Source organism: Carex rostrata, chromosome 9 (assembly GCF_964058835.1).
Source record: "Carex rostrata chromosome 9, lpCarRost1.2, whole genome shotgun sequence".
NCBI lineage: Eukaryota > Viridiplantae > Streptophyta > Magnoliopsida > Poales > Cyperaceae > Carex > Carex rostrata.
This window is the reverse complement of record NC_135926.1, coordinates 3,848,267-3,869,608: the sequence shown is the minus strand read 5'-3', so window position 1 is coordinate 3,869,608 and position 21,342 is coordinate 3,848,267. Positions and strand designations below refer to the sequence as shown.

At 33.7% G+C, this 21,342-nt stretch overlaps 2 protein-coding genes and 1 long non-coding RNA gene across 3 annotated transcripts in view; 1 reads left to right on the top strand and 2 right to left on the bottom strand.

Annotated features, from left to right (window-relative positions):
* The window catches only part of LOC144559894 (Ribosomal L18p/L5e family protein), a 46,302-nt gene extending 32,655 nt beyond the window's left edge, over positions 1–13,647 (bottom strand). The window contains exon 1 of the mRNA XM_078309054.1: positions 13,638–13,647. The gene's annotated coding sequence lies outside the window, so the exon portion shown is untranslated. The remainder of the gene's footprint in view (positions 1–13,637) is intronic.
* Positions 1,738–4,501, top strand: LOC144559444 (cyclic dof factor 1-like). The gene is made up of 2 exons (XM_078308467.1): positions 1,738–1,973; positions 3,091–4,501. Exons 1-2 carry the CDS (start codon positions 1,902–1,904, stop codon positions 4,210–4,212), a joined length of 1,194 nt encoding a protein of 397 aa, XP_078164593.1. The 5' UTR covers positions 1,738–1,901; the 3' UTR covers positions 4,213–4,501.
* Positions 2,558–3,155, bottom strand: LOC144559445 (uncharacterized). Its single transcript, XR_013513141.1, has 2 exons — positions 3,046–3,155; positions 2,558–2,999 (listed from the first exon to the last, which is right to left on the bottom strand). It is a non-coding gene; the product is annotated as an uncharacterized LOC144559445 (long non-coding RNA).
* Positions 13,648–21,342: the final 7,695 nt, after the last annotated feature.

The window sequence follows — 21,342 nt, the reverse complement described above, 5'->3', positions numbered from 1 at the left end:
TATTTTGGTTTAATAAAATAATGCACAAAATTATTATTATTTTGTGGTTTAATTTGAGATGGAGATGAAGATGGGAAAAGAATGTGTTTGATGGCATCAGACTCAAAATATGTCTGATGAGCTCTTATGCTATCTGATTCACTTTAAGATCAGTATGTCTGAATATTGAATTGGTGTGCACGGATCTTTAAGCGGATCGAACGACAGAGAAATCCATCAGACTCAAAAGTTAGTCCAATATCAATTAGACGCACTCTTTTCCAGATGAAGATTGTTATTGACTATTGAGTATATCAGCGTCTCAAAGAATTAACTATATCTGAATTATTATGTTGCATGTAATTACACCGTATAGCTTACACTTTTTATAACATATATCGGTACACAAATTTCTTTTTTTCTTCTATATTTCAGAGGAAGAAGATTGATATACAATCTATTCTAAGCCGCCACATGCCACACATCTATGCATGGATAGTGAAATGTTTAAGTTTTCTATGATTGTTGAATGTAAAAAAACTGATTACACCTATTTTTTGGAAACAAGCGGGAGAATTGAACATTATTGGCGTATTTTGGGAACAAACGGGAGGATTGGACATCATTGGCGGAGCAGTGAATTAGAGTTTATTAGAACTAATTTTACTAGCTTTGTAGAATCAGTTTATTGTGTTCGATTTTGAAGGATGTATAATTGAAATTTGGGAAAATTTTCAGTGTACCTATTCAAACTTTCAGAATAGTCAATTTCTCCATGAAAACATTAAAATTTTTTATTTCCCCATCCGTGGATTAAATCTGAAAATTAAAGCTAATTCATTTGGCATTTAAAAAAATTATTAGAGTATGTCTAACTATTGAATGCACAATAGGTCTATGTTGAAAATCCATCGTTAGTGGAAGATAATGGATGCTGAGCAGGACAGAAGTGAGAAAGCCTTCCCTTTACTTCGCCTTTACATTTGGCGAAATCTAAAAAATCAAGCATTTTTCTCCAAAAAGAGAAATAAAGAAACGGGAAATATTCAAGATCTCACAATATGTACCCATAACAAACGGATAATGTTACTATGTCTCCGTATCTATATATTTTTTGTGTAATATTTTTTATATCCATATTTGTAAAAGTTATTTTTCTTTAACAATATATCTGAATATGTTCACATTATATAAGTATTGAATTGTTTATATTAAGCAAAAAACAAAAAAAATAAAGTAGATAAATAAGTAACAAATATATTATAGTTTTGGGTTTTTTAAATCTTTATATATCATAAAGTTCATTTCTACTAAAAACTTTTGACTCGTAATAAAAAAATATACAAATCTTATATCAAAATAATTTTTTTTGCCTTCATAAAAAATCAAATCCATTACCTTTAAATATATTACTTTAAATATATTTATTTCAATTGATATCTTCTCCTTCTTTTCTATAGCAAATAATCTTAAAGTGCAAATTATCTCATTGGTACATAACCTTAGTTATTCAAACATATATTGTGGGACATGACCAGACTTGATAAATATTTCTTAAAGCTTCCTAGAAAGGAAAAAATATTATAAAGAAAGAAAAAGAAAAAGAAATAGAAAGCATAAATACTCAAATAGCATGATTGCCTGAATATGGTATTGCAAGCATTGGGGGTCACTATCTCGGGTACGAATAGCAAGACAAAAATGCAAAGGAAAAAGGTGAGAAGAGAATCAAAAAACGCTCCCCTAAGGCCACAGGACGAACTTGTGGCTCAGAATCCCTTCGTTTCTGCTGATGTGGCCCCACCTCCATTCCCCTCTTAAAACTCGCAGTTCAGACAATTCACACTACAACTCCTCTTCTCAAAATTCCATTTCAGTCAACTGTTTGTTAGATTGTTGAGAGAGAGAGAGAGAGGCAGAGGATGTCAGACTGTGTAATAAAGCTGTTTGGGAAGAGAATTCCTTTTCAACCCGTCGAAGTAGAAGAAGAGAAGGTATTAATTGAGGAATTTTAAAGTTGTGCTGTTTTTGTGTTTCTATTCGGGCTTGTTTGGCTGCTAGGATTGATGCAGAAATTTGATTAATAGAGAGAGGATAGGCAGATTGGTTTCAGATATCAAACCGGGTCGATCTGTGTTAAAAATTAGGACGGGTTCGTATTCTATTTCATTGTGAAGAATCAAAAACGGTTTTCAATTTCCACCTGAGATATACTGGATATATTGGATTTTTCGTTTACAATCGATAGGTCTTTTATTGTAATTTGATTTGATCAAATGTATTCAATTAAGCATTGAAAAATTCTTTTCTTTTCTTTTTGTGTGTGTGTGTTTGGGGGGGGGGGGGGGGGGGGGGTGGGGTAGTCGAACTGAAAGCGGCACATTTAATCTATCAGCAAGTATGTGATTATCTACTTAATATCTTAATTTGCACATCAAATTCGAAGATTATTTTTTTTAATTAATTAATATCGATTTGAAGAAGCTCAAACTTCTCGTGAGATTGCAGTTGTTGGGTTTCCATATAACTGACTTCACTAATTTTGTATAGTTACACAAAAGATAAAATAGATTAATTCATTGTAAAGTTGTCTAGTAAAGAAGAATATATTCTGTAGTTTAATATAATCTTCTTTTGCTTAGAAATTTTTAGAAGTGGATAGCCTTTACAAGCCCGTCCGTGTTTTAATTATTACAAATTCTTTTCTGTTGTGGAAAGTCACCAGTACAAGTTCAGATCTAGTGTGGTGACTTCTAATAAAAGCTTTCTCAATTATATCCGACTTTTCCTGTGTATAATGTGTTTTACTGATTTTGTAATAGAAGTAACTAGAAGTATAATCTAAAAAGAGTGATGTTGCTTGATAGGCTGATATTCATGGACAAAAAGATTCTTATTCTTCCATTTGGTTCTGTACAATTATATGTTGAACCCTTGTTCTCCAAAAATTACAAAATACCTGCTTTTATTCAATTCATGTCATATTGAAATTTTTTTGCTAGTATGAACTTTATAATTAACTCTGTAAAATATAAGCCTTCTATGTTATAACACTGCTTCTTACACCCAGTCGTGTACTTTTTGTCTAACAAATATGTCCTTTAATTTCAGGCAGCAAACACCCCTAATTGTGCACCTCATGAGTCCAAATATGAAGATAAAGATTTACAAAAAGACCTCGAAGACTCATCCAACCTGTTAACACCTTTCCAGCCCGAAAACCCTGAATCTGCTTCCAGAAACAAAGAAGATGAAGAAAACAATAACAACACAAGCACTGAAACCTCCAAGGAGGAAGATGATAAAGCTCCCCTAAAGAAACCCGACAAAATTATCCCATGCCCCCGATGCCACAGCATGGATACCAAATTCTGTTACTTCAACAACTATAATGTAAATCAGCCTCGGCACTTCTGTAAAAATTGTCAGAGGTATTGGACAGCTGGTGGCTCCATGCGCAATGTACCGGTTGGTGCTGGCCGGAGAAAGAGTAAGAGTAATCCATCTTCTCTCCCTGGATCCCACTTCTACCGAAGTTTACACATACCAAATCCGCTTCTTCAACCATTACAATCCAACTCAGTCAATTCAAAAGTTAACGGTTCTGCTACAGTGCTTAGTTTTGGGTCAGAACCAAACCCACCTTTTAATGGATTCCATATAATAGAAAATGGGGATGAGAACTCGAGCATTTCTTCAGTTGAGGGTTCAAAGTGCAAAGATGAAGAAAAGAAGAGAGATAACATGAAAACTAGCACCACTACGGATGGTAGTACGCCATGGCCTTATGCCTGGGGCCCAGTACCTGCCCTGTATAACGGGTTAAGTATCGGTGTCCAGATCTACCCATATTGGGGTTGTATTCCATGGACAAACAGTGCATGGCCAATTCCATGGACTGGTGGTGCGTGTGCAGGACCCGTTACTTTAGGAAAACACTCTAGAGATGGAAGTATACTGAATTTAGAAGCAGGGAAAGATGGTACTAAGGATGGTAATATCTGGGTACCGAAAACACTTAGGATTGACAACCCCGAAGAAGCGGCAAAGAGTTCCATTTGGGCAATGGTCGGGGCAAGAAATGAAAAAACTGATAAAATTAAGGGAAATATTGCAAAAATGTTTGAACCAAAAGGAGAGGTGAAGGACAACAACATGTTGAAGAAATCTCATATGCTGGTTGCAAACCCTGCTGCTCTTGCTAGATCGGTGAATTTCCATGAGAATGCATAGTGGAGCTCTTTGGTTCCACTAGGTGAAAATTTTGTAAATTATAGAAATATAGTATAAATTAGGTGCGTGAGTATAACAATTGGGGTGTGTTTTTGATTGCTTTCACCTGTTGGTTTGTTTAGTTGGGTGTGTTTATTAGATGTATATATATATAGTTGATATTGAGCAACCGAGCAAGAGGAGAGGTAGGCTTAGGAGGGAGAGGCTAGTTGCTATTTGTACATAATAAGTATAATTTAGAATTTTGTTTTGCAAACTGTTTTGGAAATAAATTTTCTTCCTAATTAAACACTTTTTACTTGCAAAAATATTTTTGGTTGATGGAAATATGATTATCAACTTTTTTATTGGAAAAATAATTATTATCAAATTATGTAAAACATTGCATCTATCCAAATTTGGTTTCTTCTCTGTTAAGAATAAATTTAAGCCAACGAGTTGCAAATAGAAACCAATGCACTTAAATTACATAATGTGGGGTCATAAAACACGTTAATAGAAGCATCATCTTTTGCACTCCCTTCGCATCAGAAAAAGATACCTTTGTTTAATATATTACAAAAGTAAAATTTAATCCAGAGAGGTTGGACGGTGTCGATGATGCCAAACATGAAAAATTAGTTTATGTGCACACAGATATATTATATTCCTTCGTTGAACCAAAGTCCAGCGGTTAGTGCAACCGGTTGATTTTTTTGTTGCAAACAAATTAAGGTCTGAGCGAGCTAATACTATCTTTAGTTTGTTTGTTGAGGTCAAATTGAATTTAAATTAAAAATCAATCAAACTATTAAATTTGGTCGGATTCAAACTCAAATAATACACTACTCAATTTTATATATTTTGTCTATTATATTAAAATTAATAAGTGAAAATAACTAATAATTATTATTAACATTTATCTAATTATCAATATTTTATTTATCCTACAATGAATTTTAAAAATATATAAATTTATGTTGAAAACCGAGAATCTTATATTAATTAATAGATACTTAAAATTAAATAAATATTTTATCTAGATCGTTTGATATATAATTAAGTAATTAACAGTTCATATTTCATCTACACAGAAAGCCACACTATTGGAGATGTGCAGGATCCGAAATCGTGGGTGTGGAATTTTTGATTGACTTGTTTTTTTCTTGCGTGGACACGATTTACAATCAATCTCCTCAAAAGTGTTCTTTAGTACTGAAAAGAGGAGCTAAGTTGGTCCCTTCAGTTGAGCTATTTGGTGCACAGGATAAGAAGAACTATTCTATGCACTTAAATTTGTTCATTTCTAAGACGTTGCAGCTGGTTAGATGAGATATTTTCTCTAAAAATAGTCCCCGACATTTTTTACTCTCTGAAATTTCATATTTATACTTGTACTCAATTTTAAAATTCTAATGCAATCATAGTGGATTCTTAATATATTAATAAATAGAGTAGAACTAGGGTGCTCTTAAGCTCACCAAAGTTTTGGTAAGCTTAACTCTAAAACTCATCAAATCGATTTCAAATGACGAATCCGAACTGTTGAAACCCGCCTACCTTACGTGTGATGCATCTACATGTGAAATTTTTAAACATTCGAATTAATTTAGTATAAAGTCAAGCGGTCAAAATTAGAAGGTTAATAAATTAATTTTAGTGCATTCATTTTTGAACGTTTTTTGACCGTTTGACTTTATACTAAATTAATTCGAATGTTTAAAAATTTCACATGTAGATGCATCACACGTAAGGTAGGCGGGTTTCAACGGTTCGGATTCGTCATTTAAAATCGATTTTATGAGTTTTAAAGTTAAGCTCACCAAAACTTTGGTGAGCTTAAGAGCACCCTAGTTCTACTCTAATAAATATTATACTATTAATCAACCAAGATATGTTTTTAAATAAAAGGGAAATTAATGAGAGCCCATCTATATAATATAATATAGATATCAAGCTTGAAACTTTGCTACTTGTAGTTTATCTATAATACTCTCAACAATGTTTTGCTTATGGATTATGTTGTATGGATACGAATATGGGTATTGTATCAGATATGATACGACATACGACACAGCAATTCAACACGATTTGTGTATCGAGCAATACTATACGAGTATCGGTACAACAATATGATACGATACATACCGGATACAGATACGAATACGGGACTAGAAGTATATATGTTGAAATTTGTTATGTTGATTTTTTTTTTCATTTATATATGTTCGCCTATCTCTGACAAAATTTCTAACTTCGCCACTGTATATAAGCAGAGTCGGACCTTCAAACTATAAAGATCAAACTTAAATTAGAATTAATCATATAATTTTATTTGCTGCAAGTGGAGATAAATTTTACCATATTTATATTATTTTATTATAAATTATAAAGTAAATGACGTATAAGTATAATTTTTTTAATAATAATTAAAAGTTAATTCACCTCATATGCTGATAGTGCTTATGCCCCCGCTAAGATAAGACCAGTAAAAGTTATTTATTTGACCTCGAACTACATTCGAGTCAAATTCGAGCCACAAATCACAAGTTATAATAAAGAGTTCAAAAAAGTCATTGACACACATGCTTCCTTTCTGAAAGTGTGGGCACATTATGAACGCACTCACTCGGCCCGGCACTTCGGTACCGACAAGCATTTAATGTTTGGAAAAATTTGTTTAATTCCCAAAAAAAAAGATTCTGTATCAATCAAAAACTATAGACCAATAAGCTTAATAAACTGTAGTTTCAAAATCATTACAAAGCTCCTCACCAATAGATTGTCTCAGGTGATAGATCCTTTAATAGATGATTCACAGGCAGCCTTCATTAAGGGAAGGTTAATCGGGGATAATATTATTTGTGCACATGAGGTATTACACAGAGTTAGATTATCAAAGCAAAAAGGCATCCTACTTAAACTGGATTTCGAGAAAGCTTTCGATAAAGTTAACTGGGACTTCCTTTTAGAAATTCTTGAAGCCAGAGGATTTGGTACTCTTTTTATTAGTTGGATTAAAGACATTTTAGAGGGTGGTAGATCCTGTATCTCATTTAATGGAACTCAAGGTCCATATTTTCCATGTAAAAAGGGATTAAGACAAGGAGATCCCATCTCACCCCTCCTCTTTGACTTAGTAGCTGACTCCTTAAATAAAATCCTTTCTAGAGCACAAGCAGCTGGTTTAATTTCTGGTTTGGGCAACTTCCCCAACTGTTCTAACATCCTTAATCTGCACTTTGCGGATGATACCATTCTTTTTTTAGAAGCTAATCATGTGATGGTTGAAAATCTTAAATTTCTTCTTATAGGATTTGAATCTCTCTCAGGTTTGAAGATCAATTTTGATAAAAGTGCTCTAGTCCCATTAAATATTACCAATGACATAGCATTGATGTTTGCTCAACAGCTAGGCTGCCAATTAACAACTCTGCCTATAACTTATTTAGGAGTACCATTACATTGGAAAAAACTTAGCACATCTGAATGGCAACCTCTAGTATCTAAAATAGAAAATAGACTTCAAACCTGGAAAGGCTCACTACTCTCCTTGGGAGGCAGAGTTACCTTACTCAACTCAGTTTTATCAGCAATCCCTCTTTATTGGCTTTCCATTTATAGAATTCCAGTTAATATCAGATCAAAAATAGACAGAATTAGGAAAAAATTCCTATGTTCAGGCTCCAATTCCTCTACCAGGAAGAAATATCACCTAGTGGCCTGGGATCAAATTTGTCTAAGTAAAAATCAAGGAGGTTTGGGGATTACTAGCCTAGAAAGAATGAATATATCACTGTTAGCCAAGTGGTACTTTAGGTTTAAGGATCCCACTGTTTCTGGAAAATGGAAAGACATACTTCTACATAAATATAGTTCCTCTGGATTAGAAGTTTCAAACTGCTCTTCCTTTTGGAAGGGTATCTTATCTATTAAACACATAGTTGAATTAGGATTAAATAGAATAGTTAGTAATGGACTGGAAACTTCCTTCTGGCTAGACAAATGGATAGGAGATAGTGCTTTATACTCTTTATACCCTAATATCTTTCGCATATCTATTAATCCCCTTATTACAGTAGCTCAGGCCTTTAACACCCCTAATGCCCCTTACACATCTCTTCAGTTCAATAGACAATTAACAGGAACTCTTTTATCTGAATGGCACAATCTGATTTCACATGTTTTTTCTCCCCCCATTTTTATTACTAACCCACAACCTGACAGAATTATATGGAGATGGAACTCCTCAGGAACTTTTACTGTACACTCTTTATATCTTTGGTTAGAATATGGGGGTATTAATAATACAACCTATACAACACTATGGAAATGCAAAATTCCTTTTAAAATCAAAATATTCATTTGGTTAGTTAAAGAGGGTAAAATCTTAACTAAGGATAACCTAGCAAAAAAGGGTTGGACAGGGGATCAATCATGCTGTTTTTGTAATGCAGTTGAGACAATCGATCACCTTTTTGTAACATGCCCCCTAATTTCAAGAATCTGGACTTGGATAGCACAACACAATAACTTCTCTTATAACTGTGAACAATTGTCAGATTTATGGCTCTTAGATGCATGGATACCCCTTAAAGACTGTTTCTTATTAGAATTGATAAGAGCAGCCACCATTTGGGTTGTCTGGTTAGCTAGGAACAAAGTGTGTTTTAACAACACACCAATACCAACAGCGGCTTCTTTAGGATCTCATATTATTTCTCTAACCTCTTATTGGTGTAAAGCAAATTCAGATGACTCTTTTTTTAAACTAACTTTGATTCTTCCAATGGATGTAACCTTTTTGTCACAGGCAGGCGTTATAACCCTATCGGGGATAGATACATCAGAGGAGGAAAGCAATTCCTGGGATTCCGAGGACGATCCTGGTCATGGTCTCGAGGGGTCCGACCTCTCTGAGTATCTACGTGACCGTGCAGACTGTGATGCCATAGATGCTGAATACTTTGCTGTCTCTGACCCGGCTACTAATACTAGTTCATCTCATACCAGCTCATCAGTTGCCTCTTAGTTACCTTAAAAATTGGAATATGATAATACTCTATCCTTTCTTGTATCATATGACCTTACTTACTCTGTTAGCTTCCCTCTTGCATGCTTTAGATATCTGGTAGCTGCTTTCCAACTGCCCAGATTTTATGTTTTTTCTAAATGATTTAGATATCTGGCAGCTGCTTTCCATCTGCTCAGATTTTATATTTTCTGTGTAATATTTTGGAGTTGCTTTGGACTTGCTTCTAAGCATGTTTTGTAATTTCGTACCAGTTTCTAAGGAAACAGGTGGTATAATACCATTTTTATCAAAAAAAAATGTTTGAAAAAAAATTTAATGTACCCATTCAAACTTTCAAAATAACTAATTTTCTAAGAAATACAACATAATATTTAATATCTCCATACAAACTTAACTTTCTTTCTTCTATCCCCATTCATTTATTTTATCTTTTATTTAATTATTTTAAAAATTATAATGATTACAATACCGTCCCCTTCCCTTCTTCTTCTCTTTCACAGACCCAAATACAAAAGAAACGAACTTCAGCAAATTCATATTCTATTTTAAACCAATTCACTACTTTTCTTCATCACCAAAGAGAATTCAATAATTGAGTTGGAATCCATTCGAGTCGATGGCTTGCTTTTTTACTATCGATTCAGTTGTTATGAAAATGAAAAAAAATGAAATAGTGAATTAAATCAAATAGCTGCTTCGTGAGTAGTCCTAGTCTTATCTCCGGATATGTCGCCTTCTTTTGATGTTTATTCATTGTGGGGGAGAACTTCGGACAAGATGAAAGGCTTACTCTGGATCCCCTAAAACAAAGGGTCAAGCAAGTTTTGTCTCATCTTCATGAGAAGCTAAAATCCCATTTTCAGCATACCTTTGGTACAGAGTCAGAGCCCTTCCATCCATCGGTTCAACTTTGTTTGGAAGTGATCCTACTGTCTAGAATCAAGTCCAATTGAAAGGGTTCTTTTACCTGGCAGTATGCACAAGAATAGGATTGTGTGATTCAAATTGGATGGCTGGCCAAGTTAGTCTCTTTTGTATTTGAGTCTGTGAAAGGGAACCGAATCTCCTGCGCCCCTGTGGGAAGAAAATTCCTGCTTTTAGAATCACTGCCGGTGGGTTCGAGATGAGCTCCATATCAAATATTTAAATTTTAAAAGTGACCACAGTTCCACCCGGCAGTGACTCTAGAGACAGGAATTTCCTACCCCCAGGGGTGCAGGTGATCTCGTTCCTTGTGAAAGAGAAGGGGAAGGGAAGGATATTGTGGTCATTATAATTTTTAAAATAATTAAATAAAAGATAAAATGAATGAATGGAGATTAAAGAAAGAAAGTTAAGTTTGTATGGGAATATTGGATATTATGTTGTATTCATGGAAAAATTAACTATTTTGAAAGTTTGAATGGGTGCATTGGAAATTTTCCCTTAGGGCCTGTTCGGCTGCAAACTAAAGTTTACTGTTCACGTGGGAAAATGAAAATTCACTCAGACTGAAATTTTTTTTTCCCACGTGAACAGTAATTTTAGTTCAAAATTTTTGATTCTCATACCCATTCCTATTTCCGCTGGTGCAACCGAACAGGGCCTTAATGTTTTATTGTTTGTTTTTTTAAGTTTGATAAACACAATTTCAAGAACAATAAGGATGAAAATGGAAGAGAGAAAAAAAATAGGAGAAAGAGACAAAACCAACGCAGATCAGTCCCCTTCGGCTACTCCCAAGTAGGGCTGGCAACGAACCGAACCAAACCAAACCTAATCCAGGTTCGGGTTCGGATTCGAAATAATTTTGAACCAAACTGGTTCGAAATTGATTCTGATTTCAAACCTCAAAGATCAGTTCGGGTTTGGTTCGGTACATATTCGAACTGGTTCGGTTTGGTTCGAAATAGGTTCGAAATGAGATCTGATTTTGAACAATCCATTAAACAAAGTGCAAAAATAAACAGAAAATAGAACAATCCATTAAACAATCCATTGATTAATCCATTAAACAGCATACAATAGCACAACCAATCACATACAATAGTTCAAATGAAAAATAGACAAAAAATAGAAAGCTACCCGAAACAGAAAATAGAAAGCTACCCGAAACATAAAATAGAAAGCTACCCGAAACAGAAAACCAATGCCATAATAGGTCTCAGTATCATGTGTAGTATCATATGTGGCATCCTAAACTAGACACTGAACTCCAAAAGAAGCAGTATCAAGGTTTCAGCCATGTCGATTATTTACATCATTGACCATAGGCAAAACACAATTACACCCATCCTAATATCCATAGCCAACAACTTACAGACATGCCAGCAAAACAGGTAAGGCATGACAGTAAAAGCACTTAACATAGTCAACACAGAGAGGAGCTACAGCCAACACAATATAGTCAACACAGCCAGCTTACAGAGAAGCACAACCAGCACAGCCAACACACAACATAGTCAACACAACCAGCTTACAGATAAGCACAACCAGCACAGCCAACACACAACATAGTCAACACAACCAGCTTACAGAGAAGCATAACCAGCACAGCCAACACAACACAATCAACACAGCCAACACAACATAGTCAACACAGCCAACTGACAGAGAAGCACAACACAGCACATCCAACACAGCCAACACAGCCAAAACAACCAGCACAGCCAAAACAACCATTTAGATCAGCAGCCAAGCAAAGCTAGAACAAGAAGTTCATAAATCTGCAACAGGTTAGCAACAGGTTAGCAACATTAAGTTCAGAAATCACTCTAATTAAGAATAAAAATAAAAAAAAGAACTCACATTGCTACTCTGTCTAGGTTGCCAACTTCAATACTAAGCCTAAGAACTTGGTAGAAAAATTGCCTCCGAATTATACAGAGAGCAAGGTGACCATGCTTCTCATTGCCAAAACCCACTTGCAAGCAAATAAAAGAATATGGATGAGCATGAAAGTAGAGATTTACATCAAGGATTTAGATAAGTTACTGGTAATGACCAGTATAAGAACCAGTATATCGGATTCAATATGGATGAGCCTAAGAACCAGTTTCTTACTAAAGGATATACCAGTATATCAGATTCAGATAAGTAGAGATTTACCAGTATATCGGTTACCTTTGTTGGTGTTCAATCGCCTTGCTAACGACGGTGCTGGAACCCTAGGTCAGTGAAAGACTTCAATCGATGGAGCTACGCCTTGGTGCTAGAATCCTAGCTCCGAAGTCCAAACCCTAGCTCCGAAGCCCAAACCCTAGCTCTAAAGCCCGTCTAGTGCAGTACTGAAACCGATCGTGAGGTGTACTGTTGGCTTAGAGAGAGGAGAGAGAGTAGTTGTGACTTGCGAGACAGAGAGGAGCGACGGCCAAGTTAGGGTTTAGAGCGACATGAGAGCGAGATGAGAGCGAGTTAGAGAGAGAGCGTGGGAGACTGGGAGTCTGGGACGGCTAGGTTAAATGAATGGCTCTTTTGTATTTTAATTTGATCGGGTAAAATGAACGGTTGGATTTTATGAGATTCGATTTAATCGGGTAAAATGAATGGTTGGTGATTTTATGAGATTTGAACCACAAAAAAATCACGAACCTATTTCGATCGAACCAGGCTAGGTTTGGGTTTGGTTTGGTTTAATTCCGAACCGAACCTGGTTTGGTTCGTTCCAATTCGAACCTATTTCGAATCGAATTAAACTCGAATCAAACCCGAATCAAATTAGGAACCTCGAATTTTTTTGCCAGCCCTACTCCCAAGTCCCAACTCCCAAGTCCAGAATGACGAGTGTGTGCATATTTAAAAGCCAATCATCGTTAGTTGCCTAGTTTCCACTTCAGTCCAAAAAAGAGTTGGAAATATAAAATATTTTTGGAAAGAAAAGTCAGTCGGGTACACTAGACCTTTTTCCCTTTTATATGAGTGCGTATCCTCTGAGATATCTCATATTTTTGCGTGACCGACGTGTCTGGTGCCTATTCGGGGGTGACGTAGGGGGCCAGTATTATTTGAGCTTTGAGATTTGCACAGAACGTATTGTAACGGTTGATATTTTCCAAAAAGTCGCGCAAAATATGAGATATCTCAGCGGAAAATACAACAACATGCTATTATAATTATAAGTTTATGAAATGACAATTCTATATACATTTTTTTTTTTAAAACTAGAGGATGTTATTGAACATGCATGGAGCCTTATACTGCTTAAGCATATACAACTACATATGTCCTTCATCAGGGGCGGACGCAGGATTTTTGTCAGGACGGGGTAATAATCGGATGCAAATAGCTTATCGGGTTCAAACCCAATAGCTTATCGGGTACAATTCAACATAACAAAAAAAATACCAATCAATATAATAAAAATCCTAAATTACTTGAAAAAAAATCAACAATTCAACATTTATAGGGAATTTGAAATAATCAACATTTTGGTTCAACTTGGCAGCCTCTGCCTTTGAATTCAAAAAAAAAAAAAAAAAAAAAAAATATTTTGGTTCAACTAATTTTCGCTATTTGGGATCAGTGCCTATTTAGACTCCGCTAATTTGTTTCGCTCAGAGTTTATATGGGCTACGTTCCGTCTATTAGAATTTCAGAATGGACTACAGGGGGGCAATTTGAATTTCAGGGAGGGGCAGAGGTCCGAAAAGCAGGTTTTTAGCACTATTTTTAAAATCCAGCGGGGGCCAGTTGACCCCCCCCCCCCCTGTGCTACAGTGGATCCGCTCCTGTCCTTCATGTCAAAATTTTATACAAATTTTGTTGGGTAAGGCTAAGGTGCTATGGGTTGCATAGCGACCTACGGTGCTACGGCTCAATATTCGAGTTTTTAAAATTCAAACGGTCGATCCGAACCGTTCATCTTGTTCTCCATATTAATATGTGTTTGGAGACCGAATTTTACATTTTTTGAAAAATTTTTACTTTTTTTTAGATAGGTAGAAAATGAGTTGATCTAAAAAATTCTGCACCGTTTAGATATTTGATTTTCTACTTATCTAAAAACATAGTAAAAAAATTCCAAAAAATGTAAAATTTGGTCTCCAAACACATATTAATATGGAGAACAAGATGAACGGTTCAGATCGACCGTTTAGATTTTGAAAACTCGAATGTTGAGCCATAGCACCATAGGTTACTATGCAACCCATAGCACCTTAGCCTTACCCAATTTTGTTTGAAAAATAGGCAAAAATCTCGGTTCACCGAATTTGAATATAATAAATAATTGCAATAATAATAATCATGAAAAAAAATTCTGAATTAATATACATCATGCGAGCGACGAGGACTCTAAAACAAAATTATCTTGAGGCTTGAAGAACTATATATGATCAGTATTTCCTTTATCCCATCTGAATTCTAAATTATTAGGCACACGTACCATAATTATGCTTCGGAGAAAGCTGTTGTCCTTCTAGAATATTCTATCACTATATAAATAATCTTAAGAAAACAACAAGCATAACTACAGTGCTTCTTGGGTAACATTTATCCAATTAGATGATCATGTCATGGTCAATTTTTCCTTTAAACATGTAATCATACACCTAATAAATCATTAGTGGAGGTAGGAAAATGTCCAAGTCCAAAATAGTTGAAAATTATAAACTTTGAAATTTGGATGTAGGGTCTATTAACTCATTATTACATGCTGAACGCTTTCAACCTTAGCCAATTTTCTTTTCCAGTAACATGTGACATATGCAAGTCCGATGTGTCACTGCTCGCGTAATAGCTTCGATTCAAAGGATAAATTTATTGCGTGAGCAAATTTAATTGAAATAAATAATAATTTACGAATAAAAATAATAATAATACTTGCCATGAATATGTCCGTAGGTCTAGATGAAATAAATAATAATACTTGCCATGATAAGTCCCTAGACCCTACAGACATATTTCCGAAATTTTTAAAAACACCATTTTCGGAAAATTAATAAACCAAAGCATCCTTTCTGGAATTTTTTATTAAAAACAGCATGGCCGCTTCTGTGGAAAGCGGCCACATACAATCGGGCCGCTTTGGGGGGCAGCGGCCACTGGATTTTGTTTTTTTTTTGCTTTTTTTTTTTTTTTTTTTTTTGGAAAACAGAAAAAAAAATTTTATTTTTTTATTAAAATATTAGAAATGTTGAATATATTTCTTTGAATATAGATGAAATGTAATATAATTTGATTTATTAGAAAGACTGCAACAAATAACCCGGATCAATATTTTTCAGGCCGGATTTTTCGCGGCTGTAAGAAAAATTAATATATTTTTTTATGTGTTATTGGAAAAAAATAAAAATATTTAGATTCTGAGTTATTGATCCTGGTTCAAAAGTCACTTCTAGATAATTAAGAAAATATTGTGATCTTTCTAATACATTTAATTTATAAAAAATTATATCTATTTTGAGAATTATTTTTGAAAAACAATCATTAAATAAATTAAAGTTTTTTTTTTCAAAAATAGATACAACTTTTTATAAATTAAATGTACTAGAAGGATCATAATATTTTATGGATTACCTAGAAGTGACTTTTGAACCGGTATCAATAACTCAGAATCTAAATATTTTATTTTTTTCCAATAACACATAAAGAAATATATTAATTTTTTTTACAGCCGCAAAAAATCCGGCCTAAAAAATATTAATCCGGATTATTTGTTGCAGTCTTTCTAATAAATCAAATTATATTGTATTCCATCTATATTCAAAGAAATATAATCAACATTTCTAATATTTTAATACAAAAAATAAAAATTTCTGTTTTCCAAAAAAAAAAAAAAAAAAAAAAGCAAAATCCAGTGGCCGTTGCCCCCCAAAGCGGCCCGATTGTATGTGGCCGCTTTCCACAAAAGCGGTCATGCTGTTTTTAATAAAAAATTTCAAAAAGGGTGTTTTGGTTTATTAATTTTCCGAAAATGGTGTTTTTAAAAATTTCGGTACATATTCATGGTAGACATTTGCTAACGGGTTACCCGTGACCCGTTCCGGGTTACCCGTTACGGGTAACGGGTAGAACGGGTAAAGGGGTAGGTCGGGTACGGGTAAAACCCGTAACGGGTAGACGGGTAATTTTTCCAAAACCTCTATCCGGTCCGTTTATTACCCGTACCCGTTGCGGGTTGACGGGTACGGGTACGGATCCGGGTACGGGTCCGGTCCGCCCGGTTTTTTTTTTTTTTTTTCTGTTTTTTTCAAAAAAATTCAAATTTTTTTGAAGTGAAACGGGTCGGGTACGGGTAACGGGTACGGGTATGTGGGTAGATGGGTACGGGTACGGGTATGCGGGTAGATGGGTACGGGTACGGGTAGACGGGTACGGGTATAACGGGTTTTTTTTCAAATTAGGTTGTCCGGTCCGTTTATTACCCGTACCCGTCTACCCGTTTGTACCCGGGCAACGGGTACGGGTACCACGGGTAACGGGTACGGGCCGGGCAAAACGGGTTCTACCCGTTCCGGGTTTAGCAAATGCCTAATTCATGGCAAGTATTACTGCATTAAGTTCTCATCGGAGATGAAATAGTTCCTTTCAAGAGTGTTGTTGGTAAGATGGCATACACCTATTATGGATAAATTCATAAATTTGTGTGGTGATTTGCATGGATCACTTACTGTGTTGTACTATAATCAAGTAAAATTTTCACATACCGTGATCAAATTCAGAGGAACTGACACGGCACGTTAATCACAGTATTATTAATCACGTTTAGTCACATTTAGCTATTTTTCTTTATTTAAGTTAGTTTATCTAAAAATATTCATCATTTTGATCAAAATCAAATAGTTTTTTTGAAGAAGAAATGTGGAGGTCTAACCTCTAGATCCCATTCAAAATCAAATAGTTATAGCCACGTTTGATTTACATGACCACGCATCATGTCGTGATCATACTAATTCACATACTGTACTATTTTTTTAAAATATAATTACGACAAAAATCACACAAATTATAACACATAACCGGTACACACATATTGTGTCATCCCGTATCCGCGGTCATACCTGTGTTTCGGTCTCACGGTGTATGGGGACCTTTATCATGAAAAAATCTGCATTGAAATGCGGGCCTGGTGCTAGTGTTATGAAATATTGTACCGTTTTACTTGCAAGCAAGAGAAGTGTATGTCATTATTCAAAGTAACAAATTAGGAATATCATGAAAGGTTCTAAATAGCAATTATCGTGTCATAGCAGAAAGGCTAGAAAAAAAAAACTATCAGAAATAGCGTAGCTATAACGAAAGTTATCCTACATAGCATTTTTTCTTTAAAAATTATATTTTATATTTCTACTAATTATCAACATTATCTAAAGTCTCATAAAACAATAAGTAACACAAAATTGATTAAGAAATTAGAATATTCATATTGAACCAGTACAAAGTTCAAATTGCCATTCAAAATATTTCTAATAATATCATAAACTATCTATCTTTTTCCATTCAAAATAACCTAAACATCATGACATAAACTATAATTTTTTTCTATTAAAAAAAACTAAGCATCATAGAATAAACTATGTAACTTTTTCTAATTAAAAGCAAAATCAACCTGAATCTTAAAAAAAATGATTTTTAAAATAAATTTTCAGTTTAGGGCTTTAAATAAAAGTCTATGTATCATAGCATGTACTATAGCACGTAGCGCAAATAACGCAAATAGCGGACCGTTATTACTGCTATAGTGGTCATAGTTGAAATAACGCATTTTTATCCTATAACTTAGTGTTTAAGATCTGAAAATACTATAGTGTGCTATTTAAAACACTAATATATGGACATCAGCAGCGTGATTACTGGGGCTGAAAAAAAAATTAAATTCCGGTTCTGTAAAAGAAATTGGAGGACACCACAAATGCAAATCAGTGATTGTGTTCGTTGGAGTTGTATTTGGGATTTTGGGATATTGTATCTACTTAAATTATTTTTTCTTTTAAAAAAATAAAGTTTTAGTTTTTAAATTTTGATGTTTATAAAGAATCTTCATTCGAATTTGTAACCGTGATTTCTTACCCGTAAAATGCTAACTTATATTATTAGAACAAAAACTAGTTTTTCTATGTACTTAAATTCTTATAAATTTAATGCTTTTTAGACATAAAAAATGAAGAGGAAAATGTGTTTTGGAGCAACGACGGGTAGTATAACAACTTATTTCATAAAATTAGGAAAATTTATAGATGTTATATGTGTTTCTTCTTTTAAATTTTGAAGAAAACTTTTAAAGTGCACTACTGCGTGTCTAGTTTTGAGAGTATGCAACTGGTATACATGCTTAACACATATAATAATCAGTTAAAGATGTGGATGGGTGCCTTGTTGAGGCCATCAGATGTATCTTGAGTTTTTAGAAAAGGATGGTACAAGTTTGTCAGATTTTTTTAGAACTAGCTTTTGATCCAGTGATAAAAGATAACACTCTCTGTACGAGAGATCGTGGATTCAAAATTGAATGGGGAGTTTTTAATAGACAATTAAATAAAAGTTAGTAGGCTAAACCACCATCTTTTTATCTCAAAAAAAAGTTTTAATGATTTTTTATATTTGTTTAAAGGGATAAAATGACTCATGTTTTTTTTTTAATTTTTGTTTGCAAAATGCAAACAATCGATTCAAACTGATCAATATGATTTTCATATTAAGATTTGTTTGAAGACCAAAATTTATATATTTTTTATTTTATTTCTATTTTTTACAAGTACAAAATCAATGTTTTTGATGGTCTAGAAATAATGATTTTGTACTTGTCTAAACAAACAGTATTTTTTTTTTCAAAAAATATAAAGTTTGTCATCAAGCACATTGTAATATGAAAATCATGTTGATCAATTAGATTAATTGTTTAGACGTTGATAACATAGATAAAGAATGTGAAATATGACGAGGCATGAAATACATTTGAACCCTTCTCTTATTTAATAATTTTGTTTAAAGAAAATGGTCATTGTTACTTTTTTTTATCTATTTATTCTATTTATGTCTTATTAAATATTTATAAGACGAATATGAATTAGAATTCTTTTCGTTAACTAAAAGATACAAATAAAGATACTATTTTCGTTAATTTATCAAATAACGGTATGAGAAAGGACAAAAAAAAACCTTGTACAAATAAAGATCGGCAGTGTTTTCTTTTACTTCAAGTACTGTAATAAACAGACAGCACATGTCATGTGAGACATGTGTCTTCTCCGCTTAATTTCCAAGTATTAAAAAAACAGCCTGACCTTATCCGACTTCCTTTCGGTTACTGATCAATGCAGAGGGAAAAAAGATGAAGCCTCTTTTAACTCTTTTTGACATTTTTTGGAGTCAACTAACTCAAAGCCCAAATTGATATAACAATGATAAGAAAAATTGGGAGGCGTTTGCTGTCTTCAACTCAGTGAAAGCCCCTCCCCCTATAAGTGACGCACTTGACCAAAAACATTTCAAAAGGCAAAAAAGTGCCCACTTTTGAAGTAGCTTAATACACTTTCCCATCAAAGGTAACCAGAAGAAAGAATAATAAAAAAAAGGTATGTGGGAACCAAGGTGGCCTCACTTAAGAGCTTGCTCCAGAAGGAGGGACGCAGAGGGAAGGAACGGCAGCGGAGGTGAAAAATCTCAAAATCTGGTCAGCCCAGATCTCATCCCCTGCTCCAGAAGAGGAGAATCCGAGAGGGAGCGAAGGGGAACGAGAGGGAACAAACACTGTTCGGAGGGGAGAGCCAACGCAATTTTGGACAAAATCTGTCACTCCCGAATCGGAGTGTAGATTTTACTGTTACGAGGGTAGCCTCCCCCGCTGTCCCCTTCCCTCCCTTCCCTTTAATGAGACGATACTGGAGCACAGCCTAAGTGGGAAAAGACCTCTTTTCCACATAAAATATATTTGACGGAGATGTACCATACTCAACCGATCACATAAAAAAGTCAGACCAAGGATGGTGCTTTATACGAGAAAATAGAGAATTTATTTTATCAAAACATAATTTGGTGAAAATATATGGAGCAACGTTCCCTGACCTCGTGAACTAATCAACTGGTCATTTAAGTCGGCCTATTAATGGAAATAAACCGAATTTTTCGTAAATGTCCAAAAAAATAATTAAATTTCAAAAACTAACTAAAGTTGTACAGGATTTCAAAATCTACCAAAACCGCAAAAAAAATTTGCGGTTTCCATTTTTTTTTCAGATTTGTTTATTTAAATAGAAATATTTATAATTTATTTATTTTTTGTATTGAAATATTAGAAATATTTAATATATTTCTTTTTTTTGAGAAAAATTTAATATATTTCTTTGAAAATAGATGAAAAACTATATAATTTGATTTATTAGAAAGATTGCTACAAATAATCTGGATTCACATTTTTGTACCGGATTTTTTTGCCGCTGTAAGAAAAATTAATATATTTCTTTATGAGTTATTGGAAAAATAAATAAAAATGCTTGGATTCTGATTATTTATCCCGGTTTAAAAGTCACTTCTAAGTAATACAGAAAATATTGTGATCTTATAGTACATTTAATTTATAAAAAGTTGTATCTATTTTGAGAATTCTTTTTTAATAACAATCATTAAATTACTTAAATTTTTTTTTAAATAGATACAACTTTTTAGAAATTAAATCTACTAGAATGATGATAATATTTTCTGTATTTACTTGAAGTGACTTTTGAATCAGAATCAATAACTGAGAATCCAAATATTTTTATTTTTTCCAATAACAGATAAATAAATATGTTATTTTTCTTACATCCGCAGAAAATCAGGCATGAAAAATGTTGATACAAGTTATTTGTAGCAGTCTTTCTAATAGATCAAATTATATAGTATTCCATCTATTTTCAAAGAAATATATTAAATATTTCTAATATTTTAATAAAAAAATAAATTATAAATATTTCTATTAAAATAAAAAAAATCTGAAAAATGAAAAAAAAATTGAAACCGCAATTTTTTTTTGCGGTTTTAGACTTAATTACCGCAAAAAAAAATTGCGGTTTGGGTAGATTTCGAAATCTAGTGCAACTTTGGTTAGTTTTTTAAATTTAATTATTTTTTTGAATATTTATAAAAAATTCGGGGAAATAAATCTGCTATAGAAACATGTCATTCCGATCCCAACCGTTAATTTTGTTGAAATGCGCGCA